The 17,100-nt window shown below is 46.0% G+C and overlaps 1 protein-coding gene across 1 annotated transcript; it reads left to right on the plus strand.

Moving 5' to 3' along the window:
• Nucleotides 1-1,814: 1,814 nt before the first annotated feature.
• Nucleotides 1,815-16,734, plus strand: MRPS30 (mitochondrial ribosomal protein S30). The gene is made up of 5 exons (XM_083153937.1): nucleotides 1,815-2,495; nucleotides 6,864-7,009; nucleotides 8,911-9,016; nucleotides 14,794-14,970; nucleotides 16,368-16,734. The coding sequence occupies exons 1-5, from the start codon at nucleotides 1,955-1,957 to the stop codon at nucleotides 16,634-16,636; spliced, it is 1,239 nt and encodes a 412-aa protein (XP_083010063.1). The 5' UTR covers nucleotides 1,815-1,954; the 3' UTR covers nucleotides 16,637-16,734.
• Nucleotides 16,735-17,100: the final 366 nt, after the last annotated feature.

Here is a 17,100-nt window from a genome sequence, read left to right on the forward strand (position 1 = left end):
ATGCGGCTGGTACATCCTGCCTTGCGGATCCCGGCTGTCTTGCGGTTCCCGGCTCCTGCTGCTTATAAAAAAAGTGACAATCGGAAAATGGCTGCCCCCATACGAAGGACAGTTTTTGAGGATGCTAGAGGAGGCCGCCGCCTCTAGCATCCTCAAAAACTGTCCTTCGTATGGGGGCAGCCATTTTCTGAATGTCACTTTTTTTTATAAGCAGCAGGAGCCGGGACCCGCAAGACAGCCAGGATCCGCAAGGCAGGAGGTACCGGCCTCATGGGGGGGGGGGGGTTTCCTTAACCCCATAGGGGGGTGGGTGTTAACCCTACTGGGGGGGCGCATACTTATTAGTTACACCACTGTCCCTGCGGCATATGTGAAGTGAGCGGCGTAGTCCCTACAGCAGATGGGAACTAGTAACTAGTTTCTATCTGCTGCAGGGACCCCGCCACTCACTTCACATACGCCGCAGGGACCCCCTGCCCGCCAGCGCTACCCACCCTGCACTGCCAGACTGCGCTGCCTGCCACCCATGACTTGCCACTGCAGCAGTGTGGGGGCCCCCAGATGTATGGGTGCCCCGGGGCGAACGCCCCTATCGCCCCATGGCTAATCCGCCACTGATGAAAGTGGAAACTCGCACAAAAGTGTTACCATAGTTTAAATTGGGCATTCGGTGAGCTGGGTGAAGTGTGCAAGAAGGGATGATGTTGCCAGTGTTTAAACGCTGCAGCAATGGCAATTCACAACACCATTTCCAAGCAATTGAATCCCTCCCCAATCTGACAATTGAATTCCCTCCTTAATCTCTGTTCTCGATTTAGGGACTGATTCACACCTGATCGCAGCTGCATGAATGAACAGAGGCCTGCCAACAGATAGTTGCCGCCCAGACACCCTGTGCAAGTCTGAGAATGCAAAAATATTGCTGAATGGTGGACAGCAAATCCATTTGCAACTCACTCACCATCAAATGATTTTCTCAGTCTGCAAGTGTGCCTAACCCTGACCGTTCCACAACTGTGCAACAGAGACAGACTGATCGAGGGTGATATCTCACACCCTCCCTTAAAACAACTGGGCATGTCTGCATTTTTCTGACACTCCCCAAAAACGGCAGTTACCACCCCCAACCTGTTAAATTGGCAGGGGATTGTGATTTTTGTCAGTTTCACCTTGCACATGTGTACTACGATCTGTACGCACGCATGATCATTCGATAATCGATCGGCTTGTGAATTCGCACAACATCGATCATGTCTGAATCAGGCACTTATTACATTTGCCCCCTAGTTGGAATCTAGCCCTTGCTCCCAGAGCTCTAGAGATAGTAATGCAAACCCCTACGCCACCTGTAACGAGGAAACAAAAGCTATTTTGCCACAGATGCCCTCTACACGTCCATGTCACAGTAGAGGGGATGAACATCAACCATCTATGACTCCAAATCATGGATGGTGAATACCAGATCACATAGCATAGCTTCACCCCCATAAAGCTGGGAAGCCTGATGCCCTAGGTTCTCTCACCAGGGGTCAGTTAGTGAAAGAACAGGGTGGGGAAACAATCAGTGGGTTTAAGCATCGATAACCATCTATTCCAACAGTGTGCAACCATCGATGGTCAAGCACAATTCCACAATTGATCATAACCATCGATGACAAGCACACCGAGGACCATCCCTACAATGTATTAATTGAAGGCAAGACCTGAAAGGGGCGGGATTTTACTTTAAAGGGCGTTACTCGGAGCATCTGTGTGGTGATTGGTCAGATGAGTGACAGCTTCCTACATGTGGTCCAGGTGCCGTCAGCGCGAACTTCAGGCTGACGAGGGGACGCGTCCTTGAGGGCAGAAGGCGTGCGCTCTGATTGGTGCGTCTGCCATCAGCTGACCTGGACGCGCCCAATCAGTAAGCGCGTCGGGAAGGTCGCATCCTCGGTTGCCCGGGCGCTGCAAGATGGCGGTGGGCCGCAGGATATTCGGGAGGTTGCGGCACAATGCTGACTTACCGGCAGCCCTGTTGCTGCCTCCGGAGCCTGCCGTTGCCAGCACCTCGCTCTACCCGCCTATCGTAGCGTCCATGACGTCCAAGAGCAAGGCGTCCAAGCGGCGGCGGTTGGAGGGCCACTACTGCCGAGTTAATGCCCAGACCGACATCAGCAACCGGCTGCAGCTCATCACCGGCCTCCGGCGCCTCAAGTACGTGGTGTACCCGCAGACCTTCGCCCTGGGCGCCGACCGCTGGTACCAGCAATTCACTAAGACGGCGTACGTGCCGGGGCTGCCGGAGCGGCGCGGTGCCGGGGGCCCGGATCTTGCTGCTGTGCGGTCCCTGGTATGTGAGGCGCTGCTGCAGGAGATGCATCACACCCGCAAGGGGCGCCGCTTTCTGTACCGGGAGCAGGAGGTGTCCGCCGCCCCCTTCCTCACCAGCCTGGTGTCTGTCCTCAGCAGCCAGTGTGCCGGTCACAACCCCGCCCTCAGCCACTCTTGCCTGGGTGAGTGTCCATTGCCTATCATGGACTCGGGGTGGGTCCGCTGGGTCCCTGGGGGTACGTAAGGGGCACCGTGCTGCGTACTTGGGGTAAGTAGGGCAGTGCTATGCTTATTGGGGGTGGGTTCTGTGATGCCCGGGGGTGGGTATAGTTGGGTGCTGCGATGCCAGGGGATGAGTGGGTGTCATGCTGCCCTGGTGTGTGGTTCAATGCCACACCAGATAATACTATATGGTGTGGTTACAAATAATGTCAACATTCGGTTGCATACTGTTTTGCAACAAATACTGCTTTCAAATGCTTCTAGTAGCCATCTATAAATTTCCACCTGTCTGCTGGTATTCTCTACCACTTCTCCGTTGACAGTAAGGGGTGTTATTCAATCATGGCCGCTATTTTTGCCTGGCGAAAAAAGCGTCGGTTTCCAACATTATGTTAGATGTAATTTGACCTGTTCAATGTGGTCTCCATTCTTACGACTGGTAGAATATATTCCACCAGTCGGAAAGTCACGGCATTGACAAAAATGGTCTGAAACCTCAGTGGATTCGACAATCCAGTGGCCGTGTCCGACAATACAGATTAATCTCCGTAGGGAGGCGAACCTGTTGCAGGCGAGTCAAATCCGGGATTGAATAATGTCTGCCGCTATTTCCTCCTGGTGAGAATGGCCGCTTGAGTGTAATAGTCAGGGGTTTGAAGGTCTTGATGTTTACATGACCCCCCCCCCCCCCCCGGCAGACTTCAGCTCCTAAGATTTCTTTTTTTTTTTTTTCCTAACAATAGTCACTACTAGATACAACAAAGTATCCCTATAACAGGGATGTGGTTAGCATCCTGGCAGAATGGTGTAGGTAAGACTGCAAGGGGGGAGGGGTGTTATTGGTACACTCTCATCAGGATTAGGGATGCCAATCCCAGGGTATTTTTTCAATTGGGATTGGCATCCTTAAAAGAACCCCCCCATTAATTTAATTGGGGGGAGCTAGGGAAGCAGGTGGAGGCAGTGGGTGGGTGTTGCTCTGGACGGTGAGGTGCTGGGCAGCTGAACTTCTGAAGTGGAGCCAGGAGCGGGATGGTTCCAGCTGCTTCGTGCAGCCTGACCTATGACCTAATCATGCTGAGCAGGCTGCACGCCATTAGACTGTGCAGTCTAATCCTGGGAATGTATAGTTATGTACATTTTGGGGCCAAATCCCAGGATCCCGCTGATTGGCCACCTTAATCAGGATGCTGCTGTCTGTCTTACTGCCTGCATCCCATTTGCCAGTGTGCACTACCAAAGAGTTCTACATTTGTGTTGGCAGATTTCAGCTCTCCTAAAGGTGCATACACACGGGCTATAATTGGAGTGCTGGGTGCGCACTCCCGTTTTTAGCCCCCTTATGGTCGCTGATGAAAAGGAGACACAGCAATATAACGCCCCAGTTTGTACACAGCTAAGAACATATGCTTCTTAGAACATATGCTCCCCCTTTTTCTTCTCCTCTTTACCCTTACACTTGCTGCAAATTGCCCAGGTACAGTACGTGCACATCAGCATTGCTTGCCCCTCTGAATTAGTCCCTTTTTGTTTGTTGGTAGTAGCACTTCTGATGCTTTTTTTTTATGATTAAATAAAGATATCTCTTATTGGTGAACTCATGTTAGCACTGACAGTCACAGGTGCCTACAGCCCAATACACACTACTGGATGCTGGCCATCATTAACACAGTGCATGTGCACCAGCGATCAGCGATTTTTAGCCATAATCAAAGGAGTGTGCTCCTGTGATCATCGACCATTAAGATCTGGCTGCGGGAGCACTCTCCTTGCGCTTTATCGCCCACAACACCCAAAAAACCTGTGCGATATGGTCGCTCGACCGTTAGCCAGCGATACTGGGCTTAACAATCCCCAACAGCCATGGGATCTTCCTACTTGTGCACAAACTGTAACAGACAGAGGTACTAATTAAGTCACCTGTGGGTACACACAAACATTTCTGTCTGATTGGAACAAAAATCTGGCTATGCATGGGAGGAAATGTATTATTTATTAAGTTTCTTATATAGGGCAAACATATTCCGCAGCGCTTTACAGATAATATTTGAACATTCACATCAGTCCCTGCCCCAGTAGAGCTTACAATCTATATTCCCTACCACATGTACACGCACACCCAGACATTCTAGGGTCAATTTGTTGGGAGCCAATTAACCTACCAGTATATATTTTGAATGTGGGAGGAAACCCACGCAAGTACGGGGAGAATATACAAACTCTGAACAGTTAGGGCCATGGTGGGAATCGAACCCATTGCACGGTCTGTGCTGCCCCAAATTTGCTCCTGAAAACTGATACAAATTATTGCATACATTTATTAAAACAAATGTCTTTAGCCATTCTGGCTATTGTCTGCCTTCCACGTCCTTTGCTCCCATACTTTTCCAGATTTTTGTTCCTACCAGATAGATTGGACAGATATATTTTCAGGTTCAGTATGGGTATCCGGCTAGCTGACAGAGACAAGTTTTTGGGGATTTTATTTTTAATTTTCCACATGGATTCCGATTGGGAATGGATAGGTATCCCGACTGGAGGTCCCTTGCCTGATGCATGGTGATTAAGCATGTAGACCCCCAATTATTGTACTGTTCCAAACATTGGCACCAAATAAAAATGTAAAACTAGTGTCACCATTTATTCCAGTGTCTAATATCACACCACTAAGCATGGATATTCTAAAAACCTGGACATTTGGGATGCCTTCAGGACTAAAATTTGGAACCACTGCACTATACAATGATCTGGATAGTTCTGTGATGTGTACCTGTGACTGGCTGCTGCATTATCACCTTCTATTTAATACCTCTTCTACTTATTACATATGCCCCATAGTAAGAGATCTCCTAGTACAGGGGTTCCCAAACTGTTTTGAACCACAGCACCCTAGAGTAACAGAATTTATTTGCGGCATCCCTAAGGTAAAAATAAAAAGTAGAAAATAAATATGAAAATGAAGTAATGTTTATGTGTCATCCTTAGGGTTAGTTATGTCGTGGTGGACAGGGCTGTGATTCTGTTTGTACACATATATTTTTATTGGTAAGCCCTAGTTTTGCCTATAACCTTGACCATAATATTTTTAAATTGGTCCTGGACTACCAATCGGTGCACCCCTGCAAGTGTTCCCAAGCACCCTATTGTGCCATGGCACACAGTTTGGGAACAATTGTCCTAGTGTATAGTCTGCTTTAAGCACCATACACAAGGCGACTGCAGCCCGTGCTGAGCGACATGCTGACGTAGGGATCGCTCAGCACCCACAAAGTCTGGTGAGTGGCGTTATGCCTTTTTTTTAAAGGCAAAACCCCGCAATCTAGCCATGATAGACCATGCAAGAACTGGCTCTGTGCAGGCGCTATCGACAAGTGGTACCGTGCGTCATCGTGTCCCAGGGTCATACACACTGAGTGATCCATGCTTCATATCTAAGCGATCTAGTCAGATCACTTGGAAATGGGGTTAAAATCGCCCAATGTGTATGCCCCTTTAGTTTAGATCAGGTGTCCTCAAACTATTTTGCTCTGGGACCCCATCAGACAATAAAAATAATGACAGGACCCTGGCAAGTTCCTGCAGAAGGTCATCACATCACACGTGTAGTCAGCAGACAGCACATACATGGCAGCATTGTGGAGGCACATAGTGATGGGAGGAGTCTATATCAACAGACAATTCAACAGGTTTTTCAGACTCTTTGAATCACTAACTGAGATTAGAAAAGTCATCAGCCTGATGGTCAGTAACATGGGGTCTTGACCCCATACTGAGGTCAGGACCCACTTTGGGGTCAGGATCCACAGTTTGAGAACCGCTGGTCTAGATTATTATCACTCAAAAGGGTGCCAGTAGTTGTCACAGCACGTGTCAGTTTTTTTTTTTTTTTTCTATCTAAATTGCTATTCTGGTTTTATCTTTATCTGTTCCATGCAAAAATGGACTATCCAGTCCATAGACCAAACTACTGTCCTTTTCTACAGAAGATATAATACATAACATTTGCCAATATCTGTATAAAAGGAACTGGGATACTGTGCTTGTAATACCACGTACTACCATCGCCCCTTTCTAGTATCTGTCCCAGGCAAGCTGAAGTTAGCTTCTTGTGTACAAGCACTGAGGGTGGGGGGCAGACTAACAAAGACTGGTTAGCTCTGTTGTGTAGAATGCTTGGCCTACAGAACACACTACAATAAAGTCCTTATCCCTAACCCAAAAGCTACACTTCTAGTGCAATCATGTATTTGCCGGTGTCAGAAGTATTTGAGCATTTAGCACTTTACTGTTTCTGTGACTTTAAATATATTTCAACTTCCTTTATGCAGATCTGAAACCTCAGGTGAACTTCTATTGGCTGCGTGGTGAGACTGTGGTTCCTCGTGGTCACAGAAAACGCTGTGTTGATCCCATCCGATTTCAGGTTGACGATGAACCCCTTGCGCAAATCAGACTGCCTCAACAGCTGCCAGAGGTAGGATAACACACTCTGCTATGTTGTAGCTCCACAAGCAGTGTATGTGTAATTTTGTTTGGCATGTATACTGTTTAATTTAATATTTAAGTATCTGTTATAGAACTGAAAATGTAGACTTCCTAATGCCTTAATTGTCCACCCTTTGTAATTCGTTTTTGGCTTCCCATCAGAATTCTTTAATGAAATTCCTTACAATGTCTTATAAATTCCTCTCTGTTAGGGCCCAGAATCTACATAGGTTTTAATGGGCAGAGAAATGCAGAGTAAGGATGGCCATTGACGTCTATCAACCATCGATGGTGAGCAGTCTCACGATCGATGGGAGACTTTAGGAGGTAGACATCGATCACTAATCCCCCGATAGTGATGGCTGGCCTGCTGTGCCATTCATGAATTTCTAGCATCAATAGATACTTGCTGATGGTGAAAAACCATTGATGACAAAGCTGTCAATAGGCAATGCTAATGCAGAGGATGAATGCTGTTCTTTTAGATGAGAATTTAACCCCTTCAGTGGCTTTTTTTTTTTAGGGAGCGCTCCGTAAAAAACAAAAAAAAACACTGACTTTCCACTGGGCCGGGCAACACTAGATCAGCCGCTGCTTTACCCTGCCTCCGGCAACCTGGTTGTGTGCAGCGTGACATTAGCAAGGTCATGTCACACACAGCTGGGTGCAAAAGAAGCTGCTGAAGCTGATCTCGGCGGCGCTGCCCAGCAACAGGGAGCGCAGGCAGTGGCACTTCCAAGAATTTTCTGGGTTTGCCAGACTGGGCACTGGCGCATAGCCCTGCAAATTCTCTGGAGTGCCAGCGAAGGGGTTAATAATAATTTTTCACTCCAAATGAAATAAAATGAGCGAGCTGCTTGTAATATTGTGAAGGTATCAGGGCCAGATGCACGAAGCCTCAAAAAGTGATAAGTGGAGAGTGATAAACAACCAGCTCCTAACTGCCATTATTTAAACCTAGCCTGTAACATGACAGGTAGGAGCTGATTGGTTAGTTGTTTATCACACTCTACGTTGTCACTTTTTGAAGCTTAGTACATCTAGCCCCTGGTACTGCATAAACTGGCATTATTGGTTGTTTCCAGTGCTGTCCGGCTGAACCACAGAAGCGTGCAGGCAACCAGGGCCCATGATACTGATGGCTTTGTGATCTTGCTAGTGGAATCTCCATTCTGTGTTCTATGTGGAGCATTGTGTGAGCTAATGATTACTAGATGCTCACTGGACGAATGTGGTGTAGCAGCCCGAAAGTCTGGATTCCAACAGTCAGTATACCGACATCAGAATCCCGACTGCTGGTACTCCGACAGGGGGGTGAGCGTATCAAAGCCCCTTGCGGTCTCGCTGCGCTCGCCACTGGTTCTAATCTCCCTCTATGGGAGTAGACCCCCACAAGGGAGAATAGCCCCTGTCAGTCGGGATCCTGACTGTCGGGCCTGATGTTGGTATGCTGACCGTCAGAATCCCAACTATCGGGAGGTCATCCGGCACCCCACTGGATAAGCTAGAAACCATTGTAGGCAATGTGTGGTATGCCAGCTGATACAGAACTACATATCCCAGCATGCCTGGGCATATGTTAAGCGTGTCCTTATAACTAGCAGGGCATGCTTTAATATAAGTAAACTCAAGAGGAATCCTGAAATGTCAGATGCTGGGAAGCACCCTTCATCCAAATGCATATTAGTGGGCGGAGAAAAAAAAAGCTGAAGTAATCCAGACCAAAATACACCTCTTTATTGGTGGGTGGTTCCCTCTTCAGTTGACTCGTGTCACTAGACACAATTACTTTTTTTTTGTATTTTTGTTTATTTTTTGTGGAAGTGTGCTCATTGTATTTTACAAAAATAGATTTGCTGATTGTATTTTTTTTGTTTGGTTTCCCTGAAGTTCGTTCCGTTAGACTCTGCTATTCCTGAGGAAGTTCCTGTGATCCCTTATGAGCCAAACAAACTGCCTCTGTTCCAGAAACAGTACGCGAACAACATATTCATCGGTAAATGAGTCTAAGACCACCATAGCTTATAAGTAGTGACACGTTTCCAGGATTTCCGTCTGTAAGTACAGGTGTGGTTGTTGGTGACCCAGGTAAATCAGACTAATTGTCTAGTAACTTCCCCCAGGTAGACACCCAAATGGCTCCTAGCACTAGACATGTCGACATTGTGGTCCTACGGTGCTTTTGGGGGGAATGGGGGAGGGCTCACCCACTCTGTGACACAGATTATAAAGAATATAAATGAAAAGTATTATAATCTAGAATCAGGCAGAGTAGGCCCTGAAATACTCCTAGTCAGACTAGCCAAGTCAGGAACTTGCATACAGGAATGAGAAGGTCCAAGTGCTAGCCGGGCCACTATAGAGGGCATTTTGGTGTTTACAGTCGGGCAAAAAAGTATTTAGTCAGCCACCAATTGTGCAAGTTCTCCCACTTAAAAAGATGAGAGAGGCCTGTAATTTTCATCATAGGTATACCTCAACTATGAGAGACAAAATGAGGAAAAAAAATCCAGAAAATGACATTGTCTGATTTTTAAAGAATTTATTTGCAAATTATGGTGGAAAATAAGTATTTGGTCAATAACAAAAGTTCATCTCAGTACTTTGTTATATACCCTTTGTTGGCAATGACAGAGGTCAAACGTTTTCTGTAAGTCTTCACAAGGTTTTCACAAACTGTTGCTGGTATTTTGGCCCATTCCTCCATGCAGATCTCCTCTAGAGCAGTGATGTTTTGGGGCTGTCGCTGGGCAACACGGACTTTCAACTCCCTCCAAAGATTTTCTATGGGGTTGAGATCTGGAGACTGGCTCGGCCACTCCAGGACCTTGAAATGCTTCTTACGAAGCCACTCCTTTGTTACCCGGGCAGTGTGTTTGGGATCGTTGTCATGCTGAAAGACCCAGCCACGTTTCATCTTCAATGCCCTTGCTGATGGAAGGAGGTTTTCACTCAAAATCTGACGATACATGGCCCCATTCATTCTTTCCTTTACACGGAGCAGTCGTCCTGTTCCCTTTGCAGAAAAACAGCCCCAAAGCATGATGTTTCCACCCCCATGCTTTACAGTAGGTATGGTGTTCTTTGGATGCAACTCAGCATTCTTTCTCCTCCAAACACGACGAGTAGAGTTGTTACCAAAAAGTTCTATTTTGGTTTCATCTGACCATATGACATTCTCCCAATCCTCTTCTGGATCATCCAAATGCTCTCTAGCAAACTTCAGACGGGCCTGCACATGTACTGCCTTTAGCAGGGGGACATGTCTGGCACTGCAGGATTTGAGTCCCTGGCGGCGTAGTGTGTTACTGATGGTAGCCTTTGTTACTTTGGTCCCAGCTCTCAGCAGGTCATTCACTAGGTCCCCCCGTGTGGTTCTGGGATTTTTGATCACCGTTCTTGTGATCATTTTGACCCCACGGGGTGAGATCTTGCGGGGAGCCCCAGATCGAGGGAGACTATCAGTGGTCTTGTATGCCTTCCATTTCCTAATAATTGCTCCCACAGTTGATTTCTTCACACCAAGCTGCTTACCTATTGCAGATTCAGTCTTCCCAGCCTGGTGCAGGTCTACAATTTTGTTTCTGGTGTCCTTTGACAGCTCTTTGCTCTTGGCCATAGTGGAGTTTGGAGTGTGACTGTTTGAAGTGTTGGACAGGTGTCTTTTATATAGATAAAGAGTTCAAACAGGTGTCATTAATACAGGTAACGAGTGGAGGACAGAGGAGCCTCTTACAGAAGAAGTTACAGGTCTGTGAGAGCAAGAAATCTTGCTTGTTTGTTTTTGACCAAATACTTATTTTCCACCATAATTTGCAAATAAATTCTTTAAAAATCAGACAATGTCATTTTCTGGATTTTTTTTCCTCATTTTGTCTCTCATAGTTGAGGTATACCTATGATGAAAATTACAGGCCTCTCTCATCTTTTTAAGTGGGAGAACTTGCACAATTGGTGGCTGACTAAATACTTTTTTGCCCGACTGTATATGCTTCCGGGCACTTCTTTAACCCCTTCCCGACATTTGACGTACATTTACGTCATGGCCGGGAGGTACTTCCCGACACATGGCATAAATGTACGTCATGACTTCTAACTGTCACTGCGTCTAGAGACGCAGTGACAGTTAGGTGATGTCTGCTGTCCCTGACAGCAGACATCCCCCCTCGCCGCCCAGGGGGGGCAGGGGTGCCCCCCCCGGTCGGCGATCGCTGTGATTGGCTGTTCAAATCTGAACAGCCATTCACAGCGTTTCCTGTGTTACCGGCGGCTAAGCCGCTCGGTAACACAGAAAACGGTGGTGATCGGTGCAGCACCGATCACCACCGAGCGGCAGCACCCCCCTCCCACCCGCCGGGCACTCACCCGGCAGCAGCAGCAGCTCCAGCGGCTCCACCGATGCGTCCGGAGCGCACGCTGCGCTCCCCTCCTCCCCCCTCCCCCCCGCAGCAGCAGCAGCATCATGCTGCTGCTGGAAAAGTTAAAAATAAAATAAAATATAATGTGCAAATGTGTGTGTGTGTGTATATATATATATATGTGTGTGTGTGTGTGTGTGTGTGTGTGTGTGTGTGTGTGTGTGTGTGTGTGTATACCGCACCGATCACCAACGATCGCCAGCCCCCCCCCCCTCCCACCCGGCAGCCCCCCTCCCTCCCACCCACCCGGCTGCCGCAGCGCCAGCACCCCTCCCACCCCCCCGCCAGCCGCAGCGCCAGCCCCCCTCCCAAAGCTGGTGACTAAAATGGGGTCACTTGTGGGGGGGTTCCACTGTATTGGTGCTTCGGGGGTCTTGCTAATGCGACATAGCACCCGCCATTCATTCCGCCACCAAAAATCACTCCTTCCCTTCTGAGTCCTGCCATGCACCCAACTGGTATTTTTTGGTCACACGTGAGGCATTGCCGTACTCGGGAGAAATTGGGGCACAGATTTTGGGGTGCTTTGTCTCCTTCATTCCTTGTGAAAATAAAAAATTTTGAGCCAGAACTGCATTTTTCTGTAAAAAATTACATTTTTTTACACAAAAATGCAGATCTGGCTCAAAATTTTTCATTTTCACAAGGAATGAAGGAGACAAAGCACCCCAAAATCTGTGCCCCAATTTCTCCCGAGTACGGCAATGCCTCACGTGTGACCAAAAAATACCAGTTGGGTGCATGGCAGGACTCAGAAGGGAAGGAGTGATTTTTGGATTTTGCAGCACAGATTCTGGTTGAATGACCCCCGAAACACCCATACAGTGGAACCCCCCCACAAGTGACCCCATTTTGCAAACTACACCCTTCAGGGAATTCATCAAGGGGTATAGTGTACATTTCAAACCCCCCGGGGTTTCACCAATTTTGATACAACTGAGCTGTGAAAATGAAAAATTTATTTTTTTCATTTTCACTGCCCAGTTGTACCACAATTGGTGAAACCCCTGGGGGTTTGAAATGTACACTATACCCCTAGATGAATTCCCTGAAGGGTGTAGTTTGCAAAATGGGGTCACTTGTGGGGGGGTTCCACTGTATTGGTGCTTCGGGGGTCTTGCTAATGCGACATAGCACCCACCATTCATTCCGCCACCAAAAATCACTCCTTCCCTTCTGAGTCCTGCCATGCACCCAACTGGTATTTTTTGGTCACACGTGAGGCATTGCCGTACTCGGGAGAAATTGGGGCACAGATTTTGGGGTGCTTTGTCTCCTTCATTCCTTGTGAAAATAAAAAATTTTGAGCCAGAACTGCATTTTTGTGTAAAAAATTACATTTTTTTACACAAAAATGCAGATCTGGCTCAAAATTTTTCATTTTCACAAGGAATGAAGGAGACAAAGCACCCCAAAATCTGTGCCCCAATTTCTCCCGAGTACGGCAATGCCTCATGTGTGACCAAAAAATACCAGTTGGGTGCATGGCAGGACTCAGAAGGGAAGGAGTGATTTTTGGATTTTGCAGCACAGATTCTGGTTGAATGACCCCCGAAACACCCATACAGTGGAACCCCCCCACAAGTGACCCCATTTTGCAAACTACACCCTTCAGGGAATTCATCAAGGGGTATAGTGTACATTTCAAACCCCCAGGGGTTTCACCAATTTTGATACAACTGAGCTGTGAAAATGAAAAATTAATTTTTTTCATTTTCACTGCCCAGTTGTACCACAATTGGTGAAACCCCTGGGGGTTTGAAATGTACACTATACCCCTAGATGAATTCCCTGAAGGGTGTAGTTTGCAAAATGGGGTCACTTGTGGGGGGTACCTAACTTTTAGCATCTTATGGTGCCTAGAAACCTACATGGTTCCTAAAAAATAATCTCATAAAAAGGAGGCTCCAAAATCAAGTAGGTGCTCCTTCTATTATGAAGCCTGTGGTTTGGTCACCGTGCACACTAGGGCCACATATAGGATATTTATGAAAACCAAAGAATTGGGGGAATCAATTTTTAGTCACATTTCTCTAGTAAAATGTACTGTGTTCCTTAGAAAAATGTATTAAATTTGCAAATCTGCAAAAAAAAAGAAATTTTGAAATTTCACCTACACTTTGTTTTAATTCCTGTGAAACACCTAAAGGGTTAACAAACTTCCAAAATGCTGTTTTGAATACTGTGAGGGGTGCAGTTTTTGAAATGGCATCATTTATGGGGGTGTCTCACATACAAGTCCCTCAAAGTCACATCAGAACTGAACTGGTCCCTAAAAAAATCAGTGTTTGAAATTTTCTTGAAAATTTGAGAATTTGCTATTCATATTTGAAGCCTCCTAGTGTCCAAAAAAATTAAAAGGAAGTTGAAATAATGATGGCAACATAAAGTAGACATATGGTCTATGTTAGTTATTAACTATTTTGAGTGGTATGATTATTTGTCTCACAAGCAGAAAATTTAACATTTTGCAAATCGCTAAATTTTCCATTTTTTCACGACATTTTGGTATTTTTCACAAAAAAACACAGACTGTATCGACCCAAATTTACCACTAATTTGAAGTACAATGTGTCACCCAAATTTACCACTAATTTGAAGTACAATGTGTCACGAAAAAACAATCTCAAAATCACTGGGATAAGTAAAAGCAAAAAAAAGTTATCCCCACTTAAGTGAGACATGTCAGATTTGAAAAAAATGGCTCTGTCAGGAACGCAAAAACTAGCTCTGTCAGGAAGGGGTTAAAATATAGAATGTATAGGTGAGACTGCAACGTTGGGATATGGATTAATTATTTCCTGATGAGAGGTGTGCTTTAAGATTTGGGTTAGATACTGTTTTTATAGCCCTGTTATATGGGGCCTTATTCTAGTTCACTCTTTCTGAAAAAATCCTTCTTAGATGGACAGAACCATGTGCACTGCAGGTGGGGCAGATGTTACTTGTGCAGAGAGAATTAGATTTGGGTGGGGTTTTACTTCAAAGTGAGATCTATATTGCAGTGTAAAAATAAAGCAGCCAGTATTTACCCTGCACAGAAACAAAATAACTCACCCAAATCTAATTGTCGCTGCACATGTTACATCTGCCCCCTGCAGTGCACATGGTTTTGTCCATCTAAGAAGGATTTTGTCAGAAAGAGTGAACTAGAATAAGGCCCATAATGTAGATTCCTATATATCTTTGGTATAGAAAGAGTTGTCTGATTTTGCACTTAACCCCTTCCAAAAAATATACCACCTCCCTGTTTTGCAATAGAGGGTGCAGGTATCCGATTTATAACACTGATCAGCCGTAACGGCCCAGTTGGGCGCCGGAGAGACTTCACAAGCTGTCCAATCCTCCTCTACAGGAGCCAAAGTTGCAGACCCCTGTTGTTATGGCCATACGCAGTTTCACCTGGTACCCGACAAATATAAGAGGGAGAGGCTACAAAAGCTGAACAGAGGAGACCAAGTTGAAGTCTTTTTACGGGCAAACGCCATCGCAAGTCTCTTTGCCTGGACCGGAGCGCAGGCCATGTATCAAGGTGAATGTTTGTTTTGTATAGGGTTACAGTCTGCAGTAGCCCTATGTATAATGGGGAGGGGCTCTAACATTGGAGATTATGGTAAGTACAAAGCAATTTACTTGTGGACAAACCAAGCTGTAATACCAGGGGTCGCATTTTTCATACATAGAAAATACTGGGTGTTTTTACACACAGCTCTCACGTAATTGGCAGCCTTGTTTTTTTACACGGAATCTATTTAGAACACCTGTTCCGGGGTAGATAACATCTGTCTTGGTTCCCATTCATGAAGGGGCTGATACTGAAAGCAAAGTAAGAACAAGTAACGGCACCTGGGGGAAAAAAACATGCTGCACTGCAGGTGGGGCAGATGTTACATGCAAGAGGGAAAAGTGTTTGCACACTTCTCGTTGATCTATTCTGGCTCGTGATGTTCACAATCAAATCCTTACAAGGGGTGTAGATACCATTCTGCTTCATGTACAACAGTTATACTCCAACTAAAGGCCTCATACACTAGTCCGATTTTGACATATCTGGCTGAGCAATCATCCCAAATTGGAGGTGTTTGACATCCCATTGGGGCCGTGGGGCAGCCCCATGCGCAACATTTAACCCCTCCCAGCGGCAGGAAACATGTAATACATTGCATGTGATCCTGCCGCCCGTGAAGGAGCGGATGGTGATACACTGTTCCGAGACATCGCAGTAGTGTATGGTCACCTTCAGACTATCCAAAGCCTAGCAGCAGGCGTGCTTTGTGAACTGGCCCAAGACGAGGAGGCTATTGAGGCCTCCATACTCCTCTCTCTCACGGAATATGAGGGCACAGTGACACATGCTCCTGTTGTCCAATATCTTCTGAAGCCTCAGGACTGTAATAAGCGTGTATCCGTTGACCTTACCAGCTCACTATTCAGAACGGAACCAATGCTTTGGAAAGAGGCTGAGGATCTTGCTACGCTCCCAGCTTAGATTCAGCCCCTAAATGTTGAATGCAGAACTGCATTGTCGGAGAACAACCACATCCCTTCCCCAACATTCTGTTATATACTCTCAAAGCACCTATTTGCAAGAAGACCTGGAGGTATCTAGAATAAAGTGTGGGTTTCTAGAAGTGCAGGTGTCGCCCATTGCAACCGGATCCTACCGATCATTTGTCTAGCAACTTCTCAAAGATATTTTTTTTTGTGGTGTATAAAGTAACACACATTGCCAATAATTAATGCTTATAGGACATTGGGTCCATTGCCTTGTGGTAAACATGCAGCAAAGTCCTTATTGCGGGGAATGTAAATAAGCAGTCACTAGGTATGACCAAGCGCATTGAGCTGTGTGTTCCAGGTGTAGATAACCAGCAACTTCCTCCAGACCATATTGTTGAGGACCAACGATCAATGTTCTGTGTCTTTCAGGTTTCTGGAGCCAATCAGACGTGACGCGGCCCTTCGCTTCGCAGGGGGTTATCTCTGACGGCAAATACTTCTCCTTTTTCTGCTACCAGCTAAACACCTTGGCTTTAGCGGTGGATTCCGATAAAGATCCCAACCGTAAGAACATTTGCTGGGGGACACAGAGCGCCCCTCTGTATGAAGCTGTGGAAAATGGGGACATCAAAGGATTTAATGACGACGTTCTAAGGCAGCTTGTTGACTTTTTTATGAATCGCCCCAACATTGTATAATGGCTTGAAAGGGTCATAAGTATTTCATATGTATATATATATTTTCTCTTGTTTTACTGCACTTATTGTGGAAATAAAACTGAACATGAGCCATTTTATTTTTGCATATTTTCTTTACTATTTTCTTAGCACTTGATTAGATGAGATTAGTTTTCCCATGCGTCATACGCGCGTTTCACCACCTTGCTATGGCCACGCCCCCTATAGGTGCTGTGCTTTGCTACTTTTCTCCTTCATGCTTTGATAGGTCCTGAATTCAGGATTGTGTATCACATACTGGAATATAGGGGGGAGAATATCAAAGTACAAATTGTATTTATTAACAGTTTCTTATATAGCGCAGCATATTCTGTTGCGATTTACAAAAGGAGACAGTGATACAACAAACTGGGTATTTACAGACAGTCAAAAGGTAGGAGGGCCCTGCTCGCAAGCTTACAAACTATAGAGAAATAGGCATTGAT

Source organism: Crinia signifera, chromosome 1 (genome assembly GCF_055691185.1).
Source record: "Crinia signifera chromosome 1, ASM5569118v1, whole genome shotgun sequence".
NCBI classification, from domain to species: Eukaryota; Metazoa; Chordata; class Amphibia; order Anura; family Myobatrachidae; genus Crinia; species Crinia signifera.